At 40.2% G+C, this 20,790-nt stretch overlaps 1 protein-coding gene and 1 long non-coding RNA gene across 9 annotated transcripts in view; one reads left to right on the plus strand and one right to left on the minus strand.

The window, feature by feature from the left end:
* dnm2a (dynamin 2a) overlaps window positions 1-20,519 on the plus strand; it is a 56,910-nt gene extending 36,391 nt beyond the window's left edge. For 2 of the 8 annotated variants that reach the window (XM_039686728.2, XM_039686727.2), the window contains exons 14-21: window positions 398-430; window positions 4,459-4,569; window positions 6,284-6,393; window positions 6,466-6,577; window positions 8,380-8,544; window positions 8,636-8,859; window positions 11,362-11,598; window positions 13,599-15,676. In XM_039686728.2, the coding sequence (XP_039542662.2) occupies window positions 398-430; window positions 4,459-4,569; window positions 6,284-6,393; window positions 6,466-6,577; window positions 8,380-8,544; window positions 8,636-8,859; window positions 11,362-11,598; window positions 13,599-13,668 (1,062 nt within the window). In that variant the 3' untranslated portion in view covers window positions 13,669-15,676. Of the gene's footprint in view, window positions 1-219; window positions 232-397; window positions 431-4,458; window positions 4,570-6,283; window positions 6,394-6,465; window positions 6,578-8,379; window positions 8,545-8,635; window positions 8,860-11,361; window positions 11,599-13,598; window positions 15,677-18,773 lie in introns of those variants that run through there. The other 6 variants (XM_039686735.2, XM_039686734.2, XM_039686737.2 and 3 more) reach the window with 5 other exon arrangements.
* LOC148981985 (uncharacterized) lies at window positions 4,210-6,288 on the minus strand. The gene is made up of 2 exons (XR_016155067.1): window positions 5,611-6,288; window positions 4,210-5,036 (listed from the first exon to the last, which is right to left on the minus strand). It is a non-coding gene; the product is annotated as an uncharacterized LOC148981985 (long non-coding RNA).
* Window positions 20,520-20,790: the final 271 nt, after the last annotated feature.

A 20,790-nucleotide genomic window follows, 5' to 3' on the forward strand; every position in this document is an offset into this window, starting at 1 on the left:
ATGTGTCCGCTTCCCTGTCTTCCCAACTCTTTTCTCGCTGTATCTCCTTCTCTCTTCTTTAACTCACTCCATCACTCTCTTGTCCCTTTCAAACCTTTTCATCTCCATTTGAAACACGTCTTTCTAATACTTCCTCCTGCATTGTCCTTGCCTTGTTTCTTGTGTCTCTCCCTCATTTATTCTACCCAAAACTCACCCCCTCCCTCCATATCACTGCAGGGTGAAGTACTGGTAAGTACCACAAAACTTCAAGCCACACCCAGTTAGAGGTCATCAGCGCTCATCCAGTCAGGAGAACTGAGGCCGTAACTCATAGTTATCAGTGTGGGCGGGATGTCTGTGTGCTGACTTGACGGCCGAGAGTTATAAAGCTGATGGTTTTTCTTTCACTCTGCAGCTAGGTGGCCTGAGAGAAGCCGAAGTCGAGAAGGTATAGTCTGGTGGAAAACCAAAATAGTGGAACCTGGAATAAAAAAAAACAATAATTCGTAGTTTGTTGTTCAATTACAGTTACGAGTAATCAGTAACTGATCTCAAATCCACCATAAAATGCCCACTGTAATTAGTGGCACCACCTAACATTCGGTAATTCTTCTTAATTAAACCAAGAGAACGTTACTAACCATTTATTTTAGAGAAAAATTCACAGTGGTTTTGTGTTTGCATGAAAAAATGTAATTTTGTTTTTTAACAAAAAAAGCATACATGAGTGAAATGGAGGCCTCGGTTGTCCTGTTGCTGGACGTGAGTCCTGGCGGCCCAGGCTGGGTGAGCAGAGTTTGCCTTGTGGAGAATCAGCCTTTCCGTCGCCTGGGGAATTTGGTGGGTGGGCGGGGCCAAGAAACCATCCAATCATACTAAAGAGCCAATCCCGAATCCTAGATAACATTTGGAGTGTGTTTGAGTTTTCTTTATTTGGTGTGCATTTTAATGACTGAATGATTGATTTTTTTTTAAGAGTTAATTCACCCAAAAATTAAAATGATGTCATTAATGACTCACCCTCATGTCGTCCCAAGCCCGTAAGACCTCCGACCTCCATGACAGTTTAAGATGTTTTAGTTCGAGAGCTCCATTGAAAATGCATGTACGGTATACTGTCCTTACCGTAATAAAGGAAATAAAGAAATCATTAAAGTAGTCCATGTGACATTAGTCAGAATGTTTTGAAGCATCAAAAATACATTTTGGTCCAAAAATAACAAAAACTACAACTTTATTCAGTATTCTATTGTCATTTTCCAGTCTGAGGGAGATGCACTCTGTAAACAAAACAATCTTCGCAAACATGTCTGAGGATTTCGACAGAGGAAGACTTGTATTTTTTTGCCCTGCCATATTTATTTGAAGCCATATTAATTCGCCATATTAATCCGAATACATGGACGCACCAGATACACGTCACTGCGGACTCCTGAACGCGGATTGGCAACAGAACCGGAAGAGAATACAATGCTGAATAAAGTCGTAGTTTTTGTTATTTTTGGACCAAAATGTATTTTCGATGCTTCAAAACATTGTAACTCACCCACTGATGTCACATGGACTACTTTGATTATGTCTTTATTACCTTTCTGGACAAGGACAGTATATACCGTACATACATTTTCAATGGAACTCTCGGACTAAATCTAAAACATCTTAGACTGTGTTCCGAAGATAAACTGAGGTCTTACAGGCTTGGGTGACATGAGGGTGAGTCATTAATGGCATCATTTTTGGGTGAACTAACCCTTTAAGTGCGTTTGCCATGAAGATCTAATCGAAATTATTTTCCATTGAAACGTGATTGTTTTCTTCATTCTAGCAACGCTTCTGATGTAGGACTGTGCTATATATTTTTTTATTATATTTTATATTGCATCCAAACAGCCATTCTTGTCAAGAATCAAAAGTAAACAATAGAAGTCTAATTAAAGCATGAGTATTTTTAATTTAATTAATAATTGAATCAGAGATTTGAAACTATTTAATGACATAGACAGTTTTGAACTGATTCCCCGAGATGAATTGAAATGACCAGCTCAAAGAAAAAAAAAGTGAAAAACAATCAAAACAAACGAAACAAGTAAAGCCCTTAGGAAACTTAAAGGGATACTTCACCCAAAAATGAAATTCTGTCATCATTTACTCAAACCTGTATGAGTTTCTTTCTTCTGTTGAACACTAAAGAAGATCTTTTTGGTAGCCATTGATGGGCCCCATTCAAAATATCTTATTTAATGTTCACCAGAAGAAAGAAATTCATTAAGGTTTGAAACAATGTGATGGTTGGCATAATTTTCATTTTTGGGTGAACTATCCCTTTTAATGGGCAAATAAAAGTGTTTTAAATCAGCATAATTGTAAAATCATTTTTTTTTCTTCCCCTTGGTGTGCCAGTAATGGCCAGAATGTGGCAGTACTGGGTTTCTTTTACTGATCAGTCTACTCGCGTTTCCAAAATTAACTGCTCAACCTCAGAGAAATCTTTTTTGGGACAAAATTAATCGGGGGATTTCTGTCGATGTAATTAACATTCGCCTCTCACAGGTAATGATCTAATCATCTCATCTTTAATTCAAAAATCACCCGTTCTATCAACATGTTGAAATAATTATATAATAACATTGTTGATAATTATACACTTTACATAATATTAGGATTAATCAGTGTAAGCTAGAGAGACGGCAGTGAGAACGTGTGACGTCGAGGAGCGGAGAAATCCAAACACTAGCGGAAAATAGGGTCATGCTCTCGTTTCTTCCAGTTGTGGGCGGCAAAGGGAAATTGGATCCATGTTAGAGAATACAGAGTCAAGCTCTGACCGCAGATATTTGCTGGATTTCTGTCTAATGAAAAGATACTCGAGAGCGTTTTTGTGGTCATTTGTTCGGGTCGCTCCTAACACGAGATGCCTGAGCTGTACCGTCCTGGCGTTTTTTTTTTTTTCTCTTTCTCACCTTATTCTCTTTTGTCTTTTTCCCCTCTTAGAGATGGTTATCAGGTTTCTAGGTTTGAGAAAGTTGATGGCATTTCCCCACCAAGGCAAACCATCTATATAGTCTGTGCCGTTAGTTTTAAGTCTGTGTTGTTTCTGTTGGCCCTCTCTGACTAACTCAAACCCTCTCTTCTTGGTTTCACTCCGACTTTATAGAGAACAAAGCAAAATGGAAAGGGAGAAAAGGGATGGTATCTTAATGCTTGTCGCAGATATGTATTTCCGTTACGAGATAAGTTTAATGTCACTGATGCCGTGTGGTATTACGAAGTAAAGATGTAGTACCAGGACGGAGCTTGAAAGATCGTAAAAAAGATTCATTTTGATCCCATAATCCTTGACTTCCGGATACCTTTCAACCCTCAAAAATAACATTGGAGAGCCCTCCCCCTCCCTTTTTAAACTGTTTTCTTAACTAACATTTTTACATTCCCTTTCTACTCCTCAACCTTCTCTTAGCAAACCAGTAGACTCTACCGATGCCTTCCCACTATCACACTTGAGTGGACGTCTTTCTCCATTTAACACTACTAACGCTGCTTGTTTACCAGTATGTAGGTTAGCTTTTACTCACCAATTTGACCCTAACATACCTCTTTCGACCTCTGACCTCCGCTCCTCTGGCAGGCCAGTTGGTCTGGATGGCATCTGCTGTCACATTTCCACATTGCTTTTGAAAGCAGGAAGAAACGACAAACACAACAAAGTTTTTCTTTTGTACTTTTATTGTTGCTCTATTTCAAGACTTCAAGACACTCCCCAGCGGTTTTGTTAGTGTTTATTCAGGGTTTCTGGAGCGTTTCTTTTGTGACTAAGCTTTAATTGCTGCCTTATGTTCTGACTCCGTGTAGTTTAACGCTAGATCCTGTGGTTCCCAACTGGTGAGTCGCAACCTAAACATCTCAGGTTTGAAAAAAAAATCCAAGTCGAATCGTGAATATTAGCGCAAATAAGCATACGATCGACCGGCCCAGTCACAAAAGGGTTGTTGTAGTTACCTAAATCCACGCGATCTGGAGTTTCGCTTGAGGGCGAAAGATTTCCCCACTCAGATTTTTCTTATGGTCAAGTTGGCCAATGCGTCAAGTTCAGAAGGCCTTTTTACGAGTTCTGCTTCATAGATCGCTACACAATTGATAATGAACAATTGACAATTGGTTAAATCTCAATGAAATTTCGCCAATTTGGCCACACCTGAATGTTGCTAAATCAGTTGAGAACCACGACTGTAATGTACAAAGCAGCTTTATTTAGTTGTTCAGGTTAGTCGTTAGAAGTGATGACAACAACAAAATTTTGACAGGGTACCAGAAAATATTTCCTCAGCAGGTAAGTGTCGAAGGTTGGCACAATAGGGTTTTTAGGTTCAGCATAGGACTGTTGAATATACAAGTGTGTGGAATGGTCTCATGAATTTTTTTTCCCACCCTTGTGGCATGCCCTACACCCTCCCCCATTCCCGCCCTCCTGTCCCACAGGTGATCCGTAAAGGCTGGCTAACCCTCAACATCAGCATCATGAAGGGCGGCTCCAAGGAGTACTGGTTCGTCCTGTCGGCCGAATCGGTGTCCTGGTACAAGGACGAGGAGGTGAGATTCATCTGTTCTTCATTTCTCGTTCACAGTCGCTCCCCCTCTCGATTTAGCGCCACTCAAATTGGACTCAGAACCCCATGTGTGTTTGAAACGAGTTCTCATGGCTCGACTGGTAGACCATGGTAATGGTAACGTCATTCCTAGGCAGCGCATATATTTCTCAATGTATACTGTAAGTTGCTTTTGGGTTACAAGCATCTGCTAAACGCATTGAGGTACACATCTTACTTTAGTCCCCAAGAGAGTTTGTGAATTCGTAAAATCCCTCCCCCCGTCCAGCGGCGAATGGCAGAGTCCTTGTTGCTCGAGGCGCGGGTGTGTGTGTCCCTGCCCAGCCTAACCAATGTGCGGACTACTGTTCAGCTGCAGCATGATGAACAGGTAGTCTGAACACTGGGCAGGCGGGGGGGAGGCAAAAGGGCGGCTGGACCGCAGGTCACTGCCCCGAGGACCGCACACGACTGCAGAGGAGAGTAAACAGTTCAGACAGGCACACTGATAAACCCATCGAGAACGTGTTCGGGTCACTGCTTATTTCATATAAAGCAATAAAAAGTAAAGTAAATGAAGGTTGTTATATAATCATTAAGAACTTTTTCAACAGCTTTTTTTTTTAATCATCAAAATTCCTAAAATCTCATCCCCATTATTGTAATGTGAACAAAAAATGATATTTCAGTTGTAAAGTATAATACGGTAAAATCATAGTAACAAGTCGAATTGCAAATAATTGGAATAAAAAATCCAAATTAAAATACCTGTACATATTATGTTAATGATGTTCATTTTTAATGCAAAAGTATAATATCCTTTGACTTGGGGGCGTACATTTAAAAAGCTTTTCGTGCTGAGTTAATGAAGGCACACAAAGAATCAAGTAATTCAAACTGGCCCACATATTCACAAGAAATTGTAGTAAATATATTATGAGTCTAAAATATGATGAAACCGGTCAGAATAACACATCCCAGCGTTGCTTCTTGATAATCTTTACATTGCGAATGAATTTAAAACGTATATATTCGGTATACTCACCAGTCCACTTGCTGCGTGGCAAATGTATATTCCAGGCCTCTGCCGTTTCTTCAAGAGAAATCCGGACCGTTCTGCCATCATGGCTCTTTTCTCACAATCTGAACAGCAAACAGTTGGCGGTTTTCGCCCTCTTACCATCGCCTTACGAGAAACACTGAGAAATGTTCCTTTAGCGGTGGTTTCCGAAGCGAAGAGAAAGCGGTAAATGGAGAAAGGAGAGACGAAGAGCGGGACGAAAGGGGAGGCAAAGTGACGTGGCAAGCGCACTGAAATGTTCCAGCCGGGATCCGACTTTGGAATTTGCAGGAAATCGTACTGGGTTACTGTGTGTGTTGGGGGCAGGGAAGTGTTCCTCTGAGTGATGTAACTGTTGGGGCCGTAGCTTTGCAGACATAAACGTTTCCAGATGCTGCTTCTCAACGCAACAGAACGAGTTGGCAGCATTAGTCCTCATCCAGACTCCTCCTCTTCTCTTTCTTTTCTCTCTCTCTGTCTCACATCCCCCTCTCTTGCTTGGCAACCTGGTGGTCCTTTAAATGGACAGAGTTCACTCGATAAATCAAAATCCGGTCATCATTCACTCCCCGTCATTTTGTCCCTTTTTTTTGCGAAAGAAGAATCTTCACGCAGAGCTTTATAACATTGTTCTTTCTCTCTCGTTTCACTCTAATAGGAAAAAGAGAAGAAATACATGCTCCCTCTGGACAACCTGAAGCTCAGAGACATGGAGAAAGGCTTCATGTCCAATAAGCACATTTTTGCTATCTTCAACACTGAGCAAAGGTCAGGGCCGACTGCTCTCTCAATGTTTGTGTTTGGTGTTCGGTGACTTCATGTGTTCGATCCCCCTTGCAGGAACGTGTATAAGGACTTGCGTCAGATCGAGCTGGCCTGTGACACACAAGAGGACATGGATAGCTGGAAAGCCTCTTTTCTCAGAGCGGGTGTTTACCCTGAGAAAGATCAGGTACAAATGTGTCATTTGAACACTTATTTGAACATCTCAGAACGTCAGTCATATAGTTCATCAGAACATCGTAATATACATCATACGCCCGCCATATTGCTAAATCTACCCAAAATATAACCTGGCATCTCTCGAGACTCCCCTGCTAGTTCGCTGTTAATGATTTGCTAAAGCCTGTCGGCAGGTTGACCTGATTGGTTACAAGGTAGTTTGTGACGTCAGAAACACCAGCAATTTCAAACCGTGTTTTTGAGACTGTCTTTGGTTCACTGCTAGACTGGGAAAACCCAGACAACTTCCGGTAAATTCTGAAAATTAGCCCATTTCTAATCCGTCGAAATCGAGGCACCAATCAGAAACGTTGGGGCGGGCTTTACACGATGACGACAGCGCTGGGATTTTGAAGCAGATTTTGTGGCCTACTTTACAAAGATGGATGCCGCCGTCGAACAACAGCTATCGCGTATGTTTTAAAAGATTTGAACGTTTCCTTTTTGTTAAAAAACGAGCAAAGAACTACACTTAGAGATTAGATTTTCACCACAGGGGGACTATAAGCATTTTTTCAGACATTTCAGTGTCTGAGCAACTTTTGGAAAGCTTTTGTGGACAAGGAGCATTAACATGGGCACACATCAGTCATGTTTTCTAGTGTCATGGTTTTGGTTAGGGTAGTAGAGGCTATTTTATAGGTGGAGAAAGTTACTACAATTTGATGAAAGACAAAAGAAAAGTTTATTTATAAGAATAGTGCGCACTAATGTATTGACCACAATGAGAAACCGGTACATTTATTAAAGGATTAGTTCACTTTTGAAAAAACTTTTGCTGATAATTTACTCACCCCCATGTCATCCAAGATGTCCATGTCTTTCTTTCCTCAGTCGAAAAGAAATTTAGGTTTTTGATGAAAACATTCCAGGATTTTTCTCCATATAATGGACTTCAATGGGAACCGGATGGTTCAGGTCCAAAAGATAGTGTTAATAACAGTTTCAGATGCAGCTTCAAATGTCTTTAAACGACACCAGACGATGAATAAGGGTCTTATCATGCAAAACGATCGGTTATTTCAAAGCTTATTCCAAAAATGTAACTTTTCTAAGGACAAATGCTAGCCTTTCTCCATTCTGTGAGGCGCGTTTGCAACGTCACGTAGTACGTAATTACGTTCAAAAGGTCATGGGCGACGTAGCCAGAAGTACAGAGTCAGAGTGTTTACAAGTTGAACGCATAGGTTGAACGTGAAAACTAACTCAAACGCCGTTTATAAAAAAGGAATTAAAAGGTAAAACAACGATGTCGCACGATTTTGATTCTGTACTTCCGGCTACGTCGCCCGTGACCTTTTGAACGTAATTACGTATTACGTGACGTTACAAACGCGCCTCACAGAATAGAGCTAGGATAGCATTTGTCCTTAGAAAAGTTACATTTTTGGAATAAGTTTTGAAATATCCGATCGTTTCGCATGATAAGACCCTTATTCATCGTCTGATATCGTTTAAAGACATTTGAAGCTGCATCTGTAACAGTTATTAACTGTCTTTTGGACCTTGAACCATCCGGTTCCCATTGAAGTCCATTATATGGAGAAAAATCCTGGAATGTTTTCATCAAAAACCTAAATTTCTTTTCGACTGAGGAAAGAAAGACATGGACATCTTGGATGACATGGGGGTGAGTAAATTATCAGTAAAAGTTTTTTCAAAAGTGAACTAATCCTTTAAGTATATAGATCAATTTGACTTTCATGTTGTCTTTAAAATTCATTCATTCATTGTGTGTGTGTGTGTGTGTAGGTGGAGGCAGAAGATGCCGCCCCAGCCGACACATTCTCCATGGACCCTCAGCTGGAGAGGCAGGTGGAGACCATCCGAAACCTGGTGGACTCCTACATTGGTATCGTCAACAAGACCATCCGAGACCTCATGCCCAAGACTATCATGCATCTCATGATCAACAGCGTAAGTACTCAACCGTTTGTGTTGTATGCCTATTGAAACTCATTGATTTGAATGTATTGCAAACATGGTTCTCCTTTCTTTCTTTCCCCAGGCTAAAGACTTCATCCATTCAGAGCTGCTGGCGTACCTGTACTCCTCAGGAGATCAGAACAGTCTGATGGAGGAGTCTGCTGACCAGGCCCAGCGCAGAGACGAGATGCTGCGAATGTACCATGCCATCAAAGAGGCGCTCAACATCATCGGAGACATTAGCACCAGCACCGTGTCCACGCCCGTGCCTCCTCCCGTGAACGACAGCTGGATGCCGGAGTCCAGGTTAGAACATGAACAACATGCGTTTAGCTGTGAAGGAATTAGATTCTCATATTGTAGTTTTCTTTGTTCGCTCTGGAATTCTAGTATACTGTTTTTAAAAATAGTATGCGAAACCGTACGCGTTAATCCACAAATGTTTCATTTAGTAGTAAGTGAAAGGGATAAACCTTACAAAAAATACTAGTGCTGAATTTTAAATCGCATACTTTCCTGCATTATAGTAGGCGAAATGAGTAGTATGTCTGAATTCATACTATTCAGGCAATGACCTACTTCCAGTGAGTACACATCCAGTGGACACTTTACTATCCCATAAGGTCACGGGACTGAAATTGTCAATAGCAGTGAGGCGAAGCAAGCGTATGGGTCGCATGAAAATGACCAATTTGATCTCCAATGTTATTTTTTTTTTCTTTCGCGTATCTTGCTCATCTTGTGAAGTCGCACCAGAACAAATACACAACGGGTGTAGTACATCCGGATTACATTCTACACACTTGATGCTACACGCATTCATTAGGGCCGGGACAATAAATCGATGCATCGCGAATCGATTCCATTTTCTTCCGAATGCATCGCTATTCTCTCCTGAATCGATTCTGAGCTTATTTTTTAACATCAGATGACACTACATGCTCTAGAAACAGTCATAATCTGCTGGCTTCCAATGTCTTACACCAGTGTTGTGCCTGAACACGTTCCATGAACGATAGTTCATGAACGCGTTCATATTTTGGACGAACGTGAACTGAACGTACTTTATTACTGCCTGATTAACGTTACTGTGAACTAGGGGTGGCACGGTACATGAAAAAACACCCGAACCGTTCGGTTCGCTTGTCTCGGTTCGGAGCGTCTGTGCGTCTCACGGTTCGACGCATGCGCAATGTAACCTCGTGCCCGTATGTGACGTGTGTTTTCTTTTCGCGCGACATAAGCTTGTTCGACTTGGACCAGCGCTGCACAGAGCGACCGGTGAATAACATCACACTAGAGCGGGAACGACGGCTCCGTCACTCACTTCCGCGGTATTTGATGTCATTACCGATCGCTCTGTGCAGCGCCGGTTCAAGTTAGTAAACAAGCCAGTAAAAGTGGAGTATGGAGCGCTGCAGGTCACGGCACGCGGAGAAATGGCAAGTGGGAGAGATGAGGGAGTTGGAGGATGCGCCAGCGTCGTATAAGTCTATAAGTCCGGTGTGTGGGGACATTTTTGATTTCATGTTATGGTATTTTAATATAACGTTACAGTGGCACTTTATGTTTAGATAAGAGCTTCAGTCAAATGTTTCCAAATCCTGCACTTTAATTTAAACTGAAAAAAAGGTACCCTCACTTTTTGGGAATAGAAGCATTGTTGATACTGTTTTTTGTGTTGAGGTTGAACTTTTCACTTTATGTTTATGGCCTTTGCTATTTCTATAGCCTAATTATAGGCAGTGAGGTTTCATGTATATTGACTTATTCATAAAAGACAGTGTAGTTCCTCTTTTTTTCTTTTAAAAGATAGAATTTTTGTAAGAGCTACAAAAGTTGTCAGTTCATAAATGCAAGTTAATTTCTTTGTGTAAATAAGATTTGTGTGATAAAAATGCACAAGTTCTTGTAGAGATAGTGATACACATTCTCCTTTTTTTTTGCCAAATAAACGAAAAGCATGTCAATTTCTTCTCTCTTGCTGTGTCAAAATCTCACCTAGCTTTCCTCTGAGATAGTCCCAAAATGTGCTTAAAGTCAAAGAGTCAAATTCAGTTTGTGCATGATTGCATGAATATAATTTTTTTTATACTGTATCCTAAAGTGTGGATAATTAAGCTATATATCACATGCTGAAGTACATTTCTGATGTGTTAAAGATTAAAAGAAAAAAATAACAAGAACCGTACAGAACCGAAAACCGTGACACTAAAACCGTGATACAAACCGAACCGTCGGTTTCGTGAACCGTGCCACCCCTACTGTGAACGCGTTCATTCTGGTGTCTGTGAACGCACGCTCTCTCAGTTTGACTTCGTACAATAGGGTGCCAGATTTCTATAGAGCCTTCCAGGCGAAAACCCGGCTAAAATACACATAAACAGGCCTTAATATATAGCAAAACACACCCAATCTGGCAACACAAGACGCCAGTGTTGCACCGCGGCTGCCGTCGACAAAACAGAAAAAAAGAACTGTGAATGAACTAGTTAATTTTTTGAAGTATGAACTATGAACTGAACTTTGAACTAGTGAACTTTCCCAACACTGCCTTACACACCACTTGAACCTTCTATAAAAGAATAATTCATAAAGTTTGACAAGGTTGAAGCAAAGTAAAAGGGTGTTTGCATTGGGCTGTTAACATTAACATCACACGATTTCGAATGGTTTTAAAAATACGTTTTGTATGGAGATTTGGAACGATGTAGATGAGTCAATACAAGTTTAATTTTGGGGTGAACTATCTGCTTTAGAGTATGGTCCTTTTTAATTCTAAATGTCTTCTTTTCCTGTCCTGTGTAGCCCCACCCCCCAGCGCAGACCGCCTACATCGGCCCCGCCCCCCAGCAGGCCTCCAGCAGTGAGAGGTCCAACACCAGGCCCGCCCACTCTAAACCCCATCCCTGCCTATGTAGCTCCGCCCATTCCCTCTCGGCCAGGACAGCCCATGAATGCCTTCGGTAACAGCAGCCTGGATCCTTTCAGTGCCCCTCCTCAGATCCCGTCCCGCCCCGCCCGTATCCCTCCGGGCGTCCCCAGGTAAGACTGTTAACCAGTGTGTCGCCTCCAAAGAGATGCGTATAGACCATTTCACAAGATGTAAACAACACTGGTCCAGAAGCACTTCCTGTTTCAGTTTGTAACTGTTTTCTTTATTTCACATGTAAAGAAAACATATTATAGATGTTTGTTTAACTTTTTGATTCAGTTTTAAATGTTCTGTTGGTTGTATTTTATCCCAGCTTTTATGTAGTGTTAAAAAACTGAAACAGGAAGTGCTTCTGGACCAGTGTTGTTTACATCTTGTGAAATGGTCTATTCTCGTCTGTATGTGTGTGAGAGAACAAGCATGAAGCTCAGAGGAGTGAACGTTTGTTGAAAAACTTAAGAAGCCTTGGTTTGTCAAGGTTTTGAGTCATTCTTCTCTCACTAACAGTGCATTCTGTCCTGTCACAAACTAATTGTTTCCTAATTTCTTTCTCAGCATATTCTTACTTACCGGTAACCCTCCAGTGTTTTTATTTTCCTCTTTTGATCTCATTTGATCTTTTTTTTTTCTTCTCGTCTCTACTCATCTTCCTTTCATCTCTTCTTATCTAGTCTCATCTAGCCTTGGCTCTCCTAATCACTTCTATTCTCATTTTTTCACCTTTAATCTTTTCCACTCTTCTTTTTCTCTTCTCATCAAATTTTTTCTCGTGCTTTCTCGCTTTGTCTCATCTGTCCTGAACTTGTCTCTTCCCATCTGTTTTTCACTGTTTTAATGTCATCTTGTTTCTTTTCATCTTGTCCTTTCTTGTGTTTTCTTTTTTCTTTCTTTTTTATCTAGCCTCTTTTGGCTTTTCTCTTCCTGTCGTTTCTTGATCTTGTCTTGTCTCTTTTCTAAGTTTGTCTTGTTTTTGTCTGTTCCGATTTAGTCTCATCTAGCCTCTTCTCATCTCATTTCATCTCTTGTTCATTCTCTTCTGGTCTAGTCTAATTTTATCTTATCTCTTCTCACGTAGTCTCATCTAACTTCTTTGTCTCTATTAATCTTGTCTCGTCTCACCTCATCTTGTCTCATCTTATCTCATATAGTTACATTTAATCTTCTCATGTAGTTTCATCTAGTCTTGTCTTTTCTCATTTCATCTCAATTTATCTAGTCCTCTCATGTCTCATCTCATCTTAATGCTTTTCAACTCTTCTAGTCACCTTTTCTTTCCTCATCCCATCTCATGTAGTCTCGTCTCCTCTCATGTAATCTCATCTAGTCTTGTCTGACCTCATCTTTTGTGTTTTCTCATCTAGTCTCATTTCCTCTCCTGTTGTCTGTCCTCATCTTTTCTCTTTTCATCTCTTCTCGTCTAGTCTCATCTTGTCATCTAGTCTTATTTTCTCATGTTGTCTGTCCTCATCTATTCTCTTTTCAACTCTTCTTGTCTAGTCTCATCTCATCTAGTCTCTTCTCTTCTCATGTAGTTTCATCTAGTCTCATCTTTCCTTATTTCATCTCAATTTATCTAGTCTAATCTCCTCTCATGTCTCATCTAGTCTTGTCTGACCTCATTTTTTGTTTTCTCATCTAGTCTCATTTCCTCTCATGTTGTCTGTCCTCATCTTTTCTCTTTTCATCTCTTCTCGTCTAGTCTCATCTTGTCATCTAGTCTTATTTTCTCATGTTGTCTGTCCTCATCTATTCTCTTTTCAACTCTTCTTGTCTAGTCTCATCTCATCTAGTCTCTTCTCTTCTCCTGTAGTTTCATCTAGTCTTGTCTTTCCTCATCTTTTATTTTCTAATTTTGTCTCAACTTATCACCTCTCAAGTAGTCTCATCTCATCTTGTCGCTTTTCAACTCTTCGTCACTTTTTCTTTCCTCATCTCTTTTTTTTTCTCATCTCATCTAGTCTCCTCTCATCTAGTCTTGTCTATCTATTGCCTTTTCTCATCCCTCCTCGTATCGCCTCGCCTAATAATTCCTTATCCCTTCTCCTCAGTCATTTCCCTGTGGTTGTGGGTATGTCTCACCTCTGTTTCTCACTCTTTTCTCCTCCTGCAGCAGAAGACCCCCTGGCGCTCCAAACCGGCCCACCATTATCCGCCCCGCCGAGCCCTCCCTGCTAGACTAGACCCGTGCGCCGGGCACCATAGTGTGCTTGGGCTGGAGAGCTGCACTGAAACGTGCGTGCGCGTCTACACGAACAGCCTGACCAATAGACCTTAATAATCCACTCAAACTGTCCTCTGATCAGCGCTGCTAATCACATCCCTACCTTTAAATCCCAGAGGTCTAAATTAAGCACATAACTATTATTATTGTTGTTATTTTGTTGAAATATATAGAGTGACTTTAAGGGTGTAGTGGCCTCCAACTTTCAGTCATTTTATCACTCGCATAGGTCAGGTGACCACCAGGGGGTATCCTACTCAACTTTTGTAGACGAACCAACATTAGATGACTCATGCCTCCTCACTGACTAGTGGCTCAATGTTGGATAAGATGCATACAAGCACTGTGCAAGCTAGTTGCTGTTAAACTAGCCTGTCGTCTTCCTGTTCTTGGCTAACTGAAGGGTGGTTGAAGACCTCCTTCTTGTTGTGGACACTTCTTCATGTGTTTTTTGATTTCATTCTGTGTTTTCTTGACTCTTAACTTGATATCCTGAAATAAGACACAATGACCGTTACCATTATACAATGTGGGATTATTTTGACCCGATTTCATTCGTCTTTCATGTTCAATTGGCCGTTGTTATGTTTCTGGTGTTGTGCCGAATTATGTCACCCTAGTAGGCGCTGTATTGCGCTAATCCAACCTTAATCCTAACCCTACCGTCACTACAGCGCCTACTAGGGGAATTCGGTGGGTTTCATGGACGGGGCTTTTTTTCAGGCACAATTTGTATGCAAATTTCTGTAATGATCTGTTTATACAAATAATAATTTGTGTATGTGAATATAATCCTGGAAAGCACGGTAACCACTTGGCGACGGGCCGACCCGTCATCGCTCTGTAAGATAGCGTCTCAGGTAACATCCGACTCCAAATCTGGTAGCTTAGCGTTTTGATCTTTGCAACAGTTTTTTAAACGAATCTGGGGACGCTTTTATGTCGCTTGGAATAATGAGGGTCAGGGGAGTGGGATTTATGAGCGGGAAAAGCATCAGGAAGGTGGGAGTGCACTCAAACGAGGGGTCTCAGAACATGGTACATGTATGTGTATTTGGGGTCGTGGGGCGTTTGCTATATGGAATCACTCCGTTCAAACTTGACACACACAGGGAACTTTCTGACACCAAGACGGTGAAACAAAGGCTTTCATGTAGGCATCATAGTAGATGTACTAACACGCGTGTATTATTTATAACCTGAGCGTTTGTCGTCTTCGTGTTAATGGCATTTTTCACAAACTGTGTAGAACGCCAGATAGTCTTTGCTATCGATAGATTTGTGCCCTGTCGGTTGTGGTAATTACAGTTAATTCAGAGTGAAAAGCGGTCCAGCTGGTTTCCTATTGATCCGGATATGATTGCAGAATTGCTTTTATTGATGTGCGCACAAGGAAATGGGCCACAACAAATTCTGTTTTCTTGATTAACTTGAGGATAAGAATGGGGATTTGGTGCAAGCGAGTTTGATTTCAGCACAAATATGTCTGTAAATAACTGAACGCTTTGAGTCGGACTTGAGGTGAAACTTAAAAATTAGCTGTGGATTTAAATACCAAATGCTCTTGAGTCACTCCTGTGTGTTATGGCTACAGTGATGGCAATCAACACTCTTTCTTCACGATCCAGTCAATTCAAGGCTTTTTAAATTGTATGCAGCTTTATCTTTTCCAAATTGAAATGTCTTCAGCATCTGTTAAGAACTGGATGGAGCCCAAATCACTGCAGCCGTAACTCTCCTGTGGTCTTTAAGGTTAAGGTGACCCAATCCCCGTCTCTCCCTCTAATGATTCTGTCCTTTTGTATGGAGTGAGGGACCGAGGACATATTTAACGACTTTTTTATGCTTTTGGAATAACAAATTGTCAAGTGCCTGTGTAGCAATTTAAAATGGATTTGGAGCAAAATGCACAATGAGAAGTGAGATAATAAAAGGTGTTGTGTATAATAAAGATCTGGTGCTCTGGTGGTCGGTGTTTCCTTGTGTCTCGTCTCCTCACTGTCTCCTTGATTTACCATGACATGTCTGTCCTAGCATGCATCTCTTCCTCTTTGTGTTCTCATTGAAATAAATCAAATGTAACCGGTGTAGTGAGATGATACTCTTTGTTGGTGTAATCCAGTGTTTTTCAATCCTGCTTCAGGAGACTGGTACAGTATCCCAAATTACATACTCTGGAGTTGCTACTTCTTTTGAATAAGTATGTGTTGTGTATAGTAAATAATGTTGAGGGTGTTAACGCAGTGGCCAATTGGAAGTGTTTTAAAGGGATAGTTCACTTTGAAATTAATTTTTGATATGTTTTAGCTTACCTCAAGGGCATCCAAGATGTAGGTGTCTTTGTTTCCACAGACATTTTTTGGTCAAACCGTTGTTGTCTGTCAGTCCTATAATGCAGTTTTAGGGGGTCCACCTCAAAGAGCATGCACAGAGAAGTCAAAATTAAACCTGATTTAATGACTCGTGAATGTAAGTACACATTGATGGCCTAAGACACGAAACGAGCGGTTTGTGTGAGAAAACGAACAGTATTTATATAGTGTTTACCTCTTTTTAACAGCCGTCGAACTGATCTGAACCGTCCCCAGACGTTACGCCGGAAGTGATCTCTCGCGCGTCTATGTCACGCATTGTTTACACGGAGATTTCCGAAGTTTAACTTTCACTAAACAAATTTAGATATATCGAAATCGTCTTCCATTGCGATTTCCCGTATATCTAAATATGTTTAGTCATAGGTAAAAAAACAACAACAACTGTGAGTCTGCACATGCGCATAACGGTAAATAGCAAATCTCGATGGGTAGCATGAATCGTCAGAACACCGGCAGCGTCGGTTTTCCTTTCTGAATGACGAATATAGACTAATCTGCAGAAATAGACAGTTGGCTCATTACACGCAGGCGCAGAACGCACATTATATCTGACAGTCGCCTGTAGTTCTCTCGGTGTGTTCAAGTGCAGCTTTTTACTTAGACGAGAGGCGACAACACAGTTGGCTTTCATCAGCGCTAGGTCGTTGGCGTCGGCTTGGTGTGTTCCAGGCTTACCTCGACGAGAGGCGACAACACGGCTTTCATCAGCGCTAACTTAGTTTGTTGGCGTCGGCTTGGTGTGTTCCAGGCTTAACGTTACCTCGACGAGAGGCGACAACACGGCTTTCATCAGCGCTAACTTTTAGTTTGTTGGCGTCGGCTTGGTGAGTTCCGCGTTTAATTTCTTTTCGACTGAAGAAAGAAAGGCATGGACATATTGGATGACATAGAGTAAATTATCAGCAAAAGTTTTTTTTTTAAACTGAACTACTCCTTTAAGATATAAATGCATTGCTGACATTAGTTATTATTTCTAGGCTGATTAGTCTTCTAACGTCCACAAACTCCTCATTCATAGGTCAAGTGGTAGCCAAAAATCATACTTCATAAATCTACAAGAAAGTAATTATTTTTTTTTAGCATGCTCTAATCTAATCATGCATATGATACTGTTTAGAGCATTTAAACATCTAATGAGCTTGTGATGAATCACGTTTGCAGTGTTAAAGGTCTCAGAAACAGGATTGAGAACCACATGGCTTCATCACAGCTACTTCCTCTGTGAAGCTGATTTATCTTTCTCAGTATGACTCGTGAGCATGTCAGTGTAAGTAAAAAAAAAATAAAAATCACAGAAGACCACGACTCAATGACCAGTCGTTAGTCAGACGTTTAGTTGTGTCAAATATCAGCATGTGACCATGAGTAACACAGCATTTGAGATATTAGGCTTGTTTGAGATGCGCCTCGCCTCGCCTGCAATGTAGTCGAGAGTAGGCGGCTGCAGTGAGGGGAGGAGTGAAAAAAGCGCAATAAAGCCGGACAGATCTCGGTTCTCGCAGTGAATCAGACACCTGTGAGATCGAAGGCGGATATCGCGGGATTAACGGGATTCACGCTCGTGCACGTGTTGCTAATAAACTGGATGTGATTTAAGTTCTGTTGCTTTTATATAAAAATAAATATAATGAACAAGACACCCAAAGTACTTGTTATTTAATTACATTCCAAAAATGTGTTTATCAATCTTTTTTTTTCTTTAATACAGACGTGTTTTTATATAGCCTATTGTTTTAACAAAAAATAAATATAACCCATATGGCACTGTCAGAGAGTTTATTCACCCATATGTATACACATAAAACATGATATCAGTTTTAAAATCAAACATTTTAAAAGAGAACAATTCATCTGTCGTTCTTTTATTTTTTATTTATTTTACTTTTTTATTAGAATGCAAGTTACAAACATAGCCTACCTACAAGCACCATTCGTGAAACAAATAGGCCTATTATACAGCGACAAATAAATAAACATCAGAATAAAATTAATAATAAAATAAATAAATAAATCAAAATAGGCTAAGCTTAGCTTAAATAGACAGACTTACAAACTTCATCATCTATAAAATGAGAGCTATTTTTCACTTGAACATTTTAGAGTAGGCCTAGTATATTTGAGTTACTGACTAGCTTTCTTATTTTTAACCCGTTTAAGAGATTCACAATATATATCAGTTTCAATAAATAAATAAATAAAACATGGCCTTGATTTGGAGAATTTAGCTTAATGAATATGGAATTTACCTTCATCACTGTTGTTTAAACCAATGAGCATTAAGCTGTGTCGTCAGCAAGTCGTTTCCCATCATGCTTTTGATCAGCGCAGTCGGTGGAGAGCAACTGCGCGCGACTGCAGAATCCGACCCTTCCGCCTTGCGCTCGCGAGAGTTTTTTGACATACGTCGGCATGACATCAGAGCCAGGCGGACCGTTCTCGGACACATTTCTAACCGGCATGCATCTCGCGCTGATCACCGGTGATCGATTCTGCGCAGATTTTGCTCATCTCAAACAAGCCTAATGATACACAGCATCTAACCCAACCCCTTCTTCACACAGTCATAATGAAAAGTTCAGCACTTTATTCCTCATTAGACCCTGTTGAGTTACTGTAAAAAATACTGTGTACATCACATAAATGAAATTCTCCCAGCTGATGTGTGGTTTTGGTTGCGGTTGTTAAACAGACGTCCAGCTCCCCGCCGGAACCAGTGATGAAGCTGATCCAGTGCTCAGGAGGAGGACCACCACACCGTACTGTATGACTGCTCTACTAGATCATAATCACATGATGCCCATTCCTAAGGTTATCAATCAATTTGTATTAGAAGTAAGAAAGAAGTCAACTTTATTTTACTAAGCTGACCAAAGATGAGATTATTCCATGTAGGCTATCACACAGTCTTGTCTGAACCCCTACTTTTCCTGAAGTATTTTTCTCAATTTTTTTTCCTCATAGATTTAAAACAAAAAATAAATAAATATTATAATAAACCGTTCTGAGCCTTAGACCAAACAAATCAGCTCATTAGTGATAATCTTGACAAATGAACACAACTTTTATGAATTTTGAAGCCTAAATACAATCGTTCCACAACTCTTTCAGTCTTTATTTAAATAATATTTTCACTGAAAGTTTGCAAGAGTGTGATTAGAAACACAAGGAGGCTGTGAAACGCGATTTGCAAGTAGATGAGTGTGTCTGTTCGTCGTGTTTAATGTCCCTGACAACCACTGTAGTCCCATCTAGCCAAATGTTAGTAATCACCGTTTATGCGATGGAATAAAACGTGAGAATGTTTTGAGCTTTTGTTCACCAGACATTATTTCAGGCATTTAACCAAAACCCACTGACTTCAAGATGATGAATCCAAAAGAGTTAAAATGCTAACTCGTTTAAAGGTTTTGGACTACAAAAATACAACATCCAAGAGAGAACAGCGATGTAATTCACAACACTTTATGGGTGTGTGGCTTCATCCTGGATTGGTTGACAAGGCACATGTGACCTATTTTAATTACTGCTGAAGTTTTTTTTTTCCAGTGATTTCTGATTAGAGCAACCAATTGATGGGTTGCCCTTTTAAGATTATGGGTAGTGTAGTTTTTCACTGGGGATTTAGCAAAGTGATTTGTGGCCAATAAAGGAGCATATATCATGACCATTAAACCAACTGTTGTGCTCCATTTGTGAACACAGACAGATGACTTTGCGTAAACACACGCCACAAAAAAAAATGGTTCCAGCATGCCATTTGATCAATCAGATTTGTAGACCAGAACTGTTGTATAAACACTGATACAGTGAATTTGTGCGCATGTTTTGGAAACATTTAGAAAGAGATTCACTATTTGAAGTTTTAGGTTTATTAGTTAGAGTTTGACTTTAGTCTTCAAGCTTAATTCAGCAGCCTAATGAAGTATTTGACAATTAGTCTGCAACATTTCGTTACTGATAGCAAATATTAAATGTGTTGCAAGTAAACATTGAACTTCACAAACTTTACATTAGTATGTCTTTGGATTTGTGAAAGTTTGGAGTCAAACATGCAGCGACAGTAGATGAATCATAATATTCTTCTGATCTTTAAATATTCCTATTCTGGTTGTTTAATGGCTCTTCTGAGATTTAACTTCATGATTTACTAGTGACAAATTTCTACTTAATAAATGAGTTTTTTATGGCGTATGCAAGATGAATTTTTGAATCATTAACTGAGCATCATGTCTGTGAAACTCTAGGACTCTTTATTTATAGGCAGTTTGTAATGAATATTGTTGTACATAGTTTTTACTATTGTCAGTTCAATGAGAATATTTGTATATTGTTGTAGGGTGATGGATGAATATTAGGAATACTGAAACTGAATCAAACCTCAGAGATTCAACAGTCTTAAAGGGATACTCCACTTTTTTTGGAAATAGGCTAATTTTACAACTCCCTCAGAGTTAAACAGTCGAGTTTTACCGTTTTCGAATCCATTCAGCCGATTTTCTGATATTTAGAAGAATATCAGTAACCAGACAGTTTCTGGTCCCATTGACTTCCATTTTTTTCCTACTATGGAAGTCGATGAGACCAAAAACTGTCTGGTTACTGATATTCTTCTAAATATCAGAAAATCGGCTGAATGGATTCGAAAATGGTTTAACTCTGGGGGAGTTGTAAAATGAGCCTATTTCCAAAAAAAGTGGAGTATCCCT

This window comes from Pimephales promelas, chromosome 3, assembly GCF_988280905.1.
Source record: "Pimephales promelas chromosome 3, fPimPro1.hap1.1, whole genome shotgun sequence".
Lineage (NCBI taxonomy): Eukaryota > Metazoa > Chordata > Actinopteri > Cypriniformes > Leuciscidae > Pimephales > Pimephales promelas.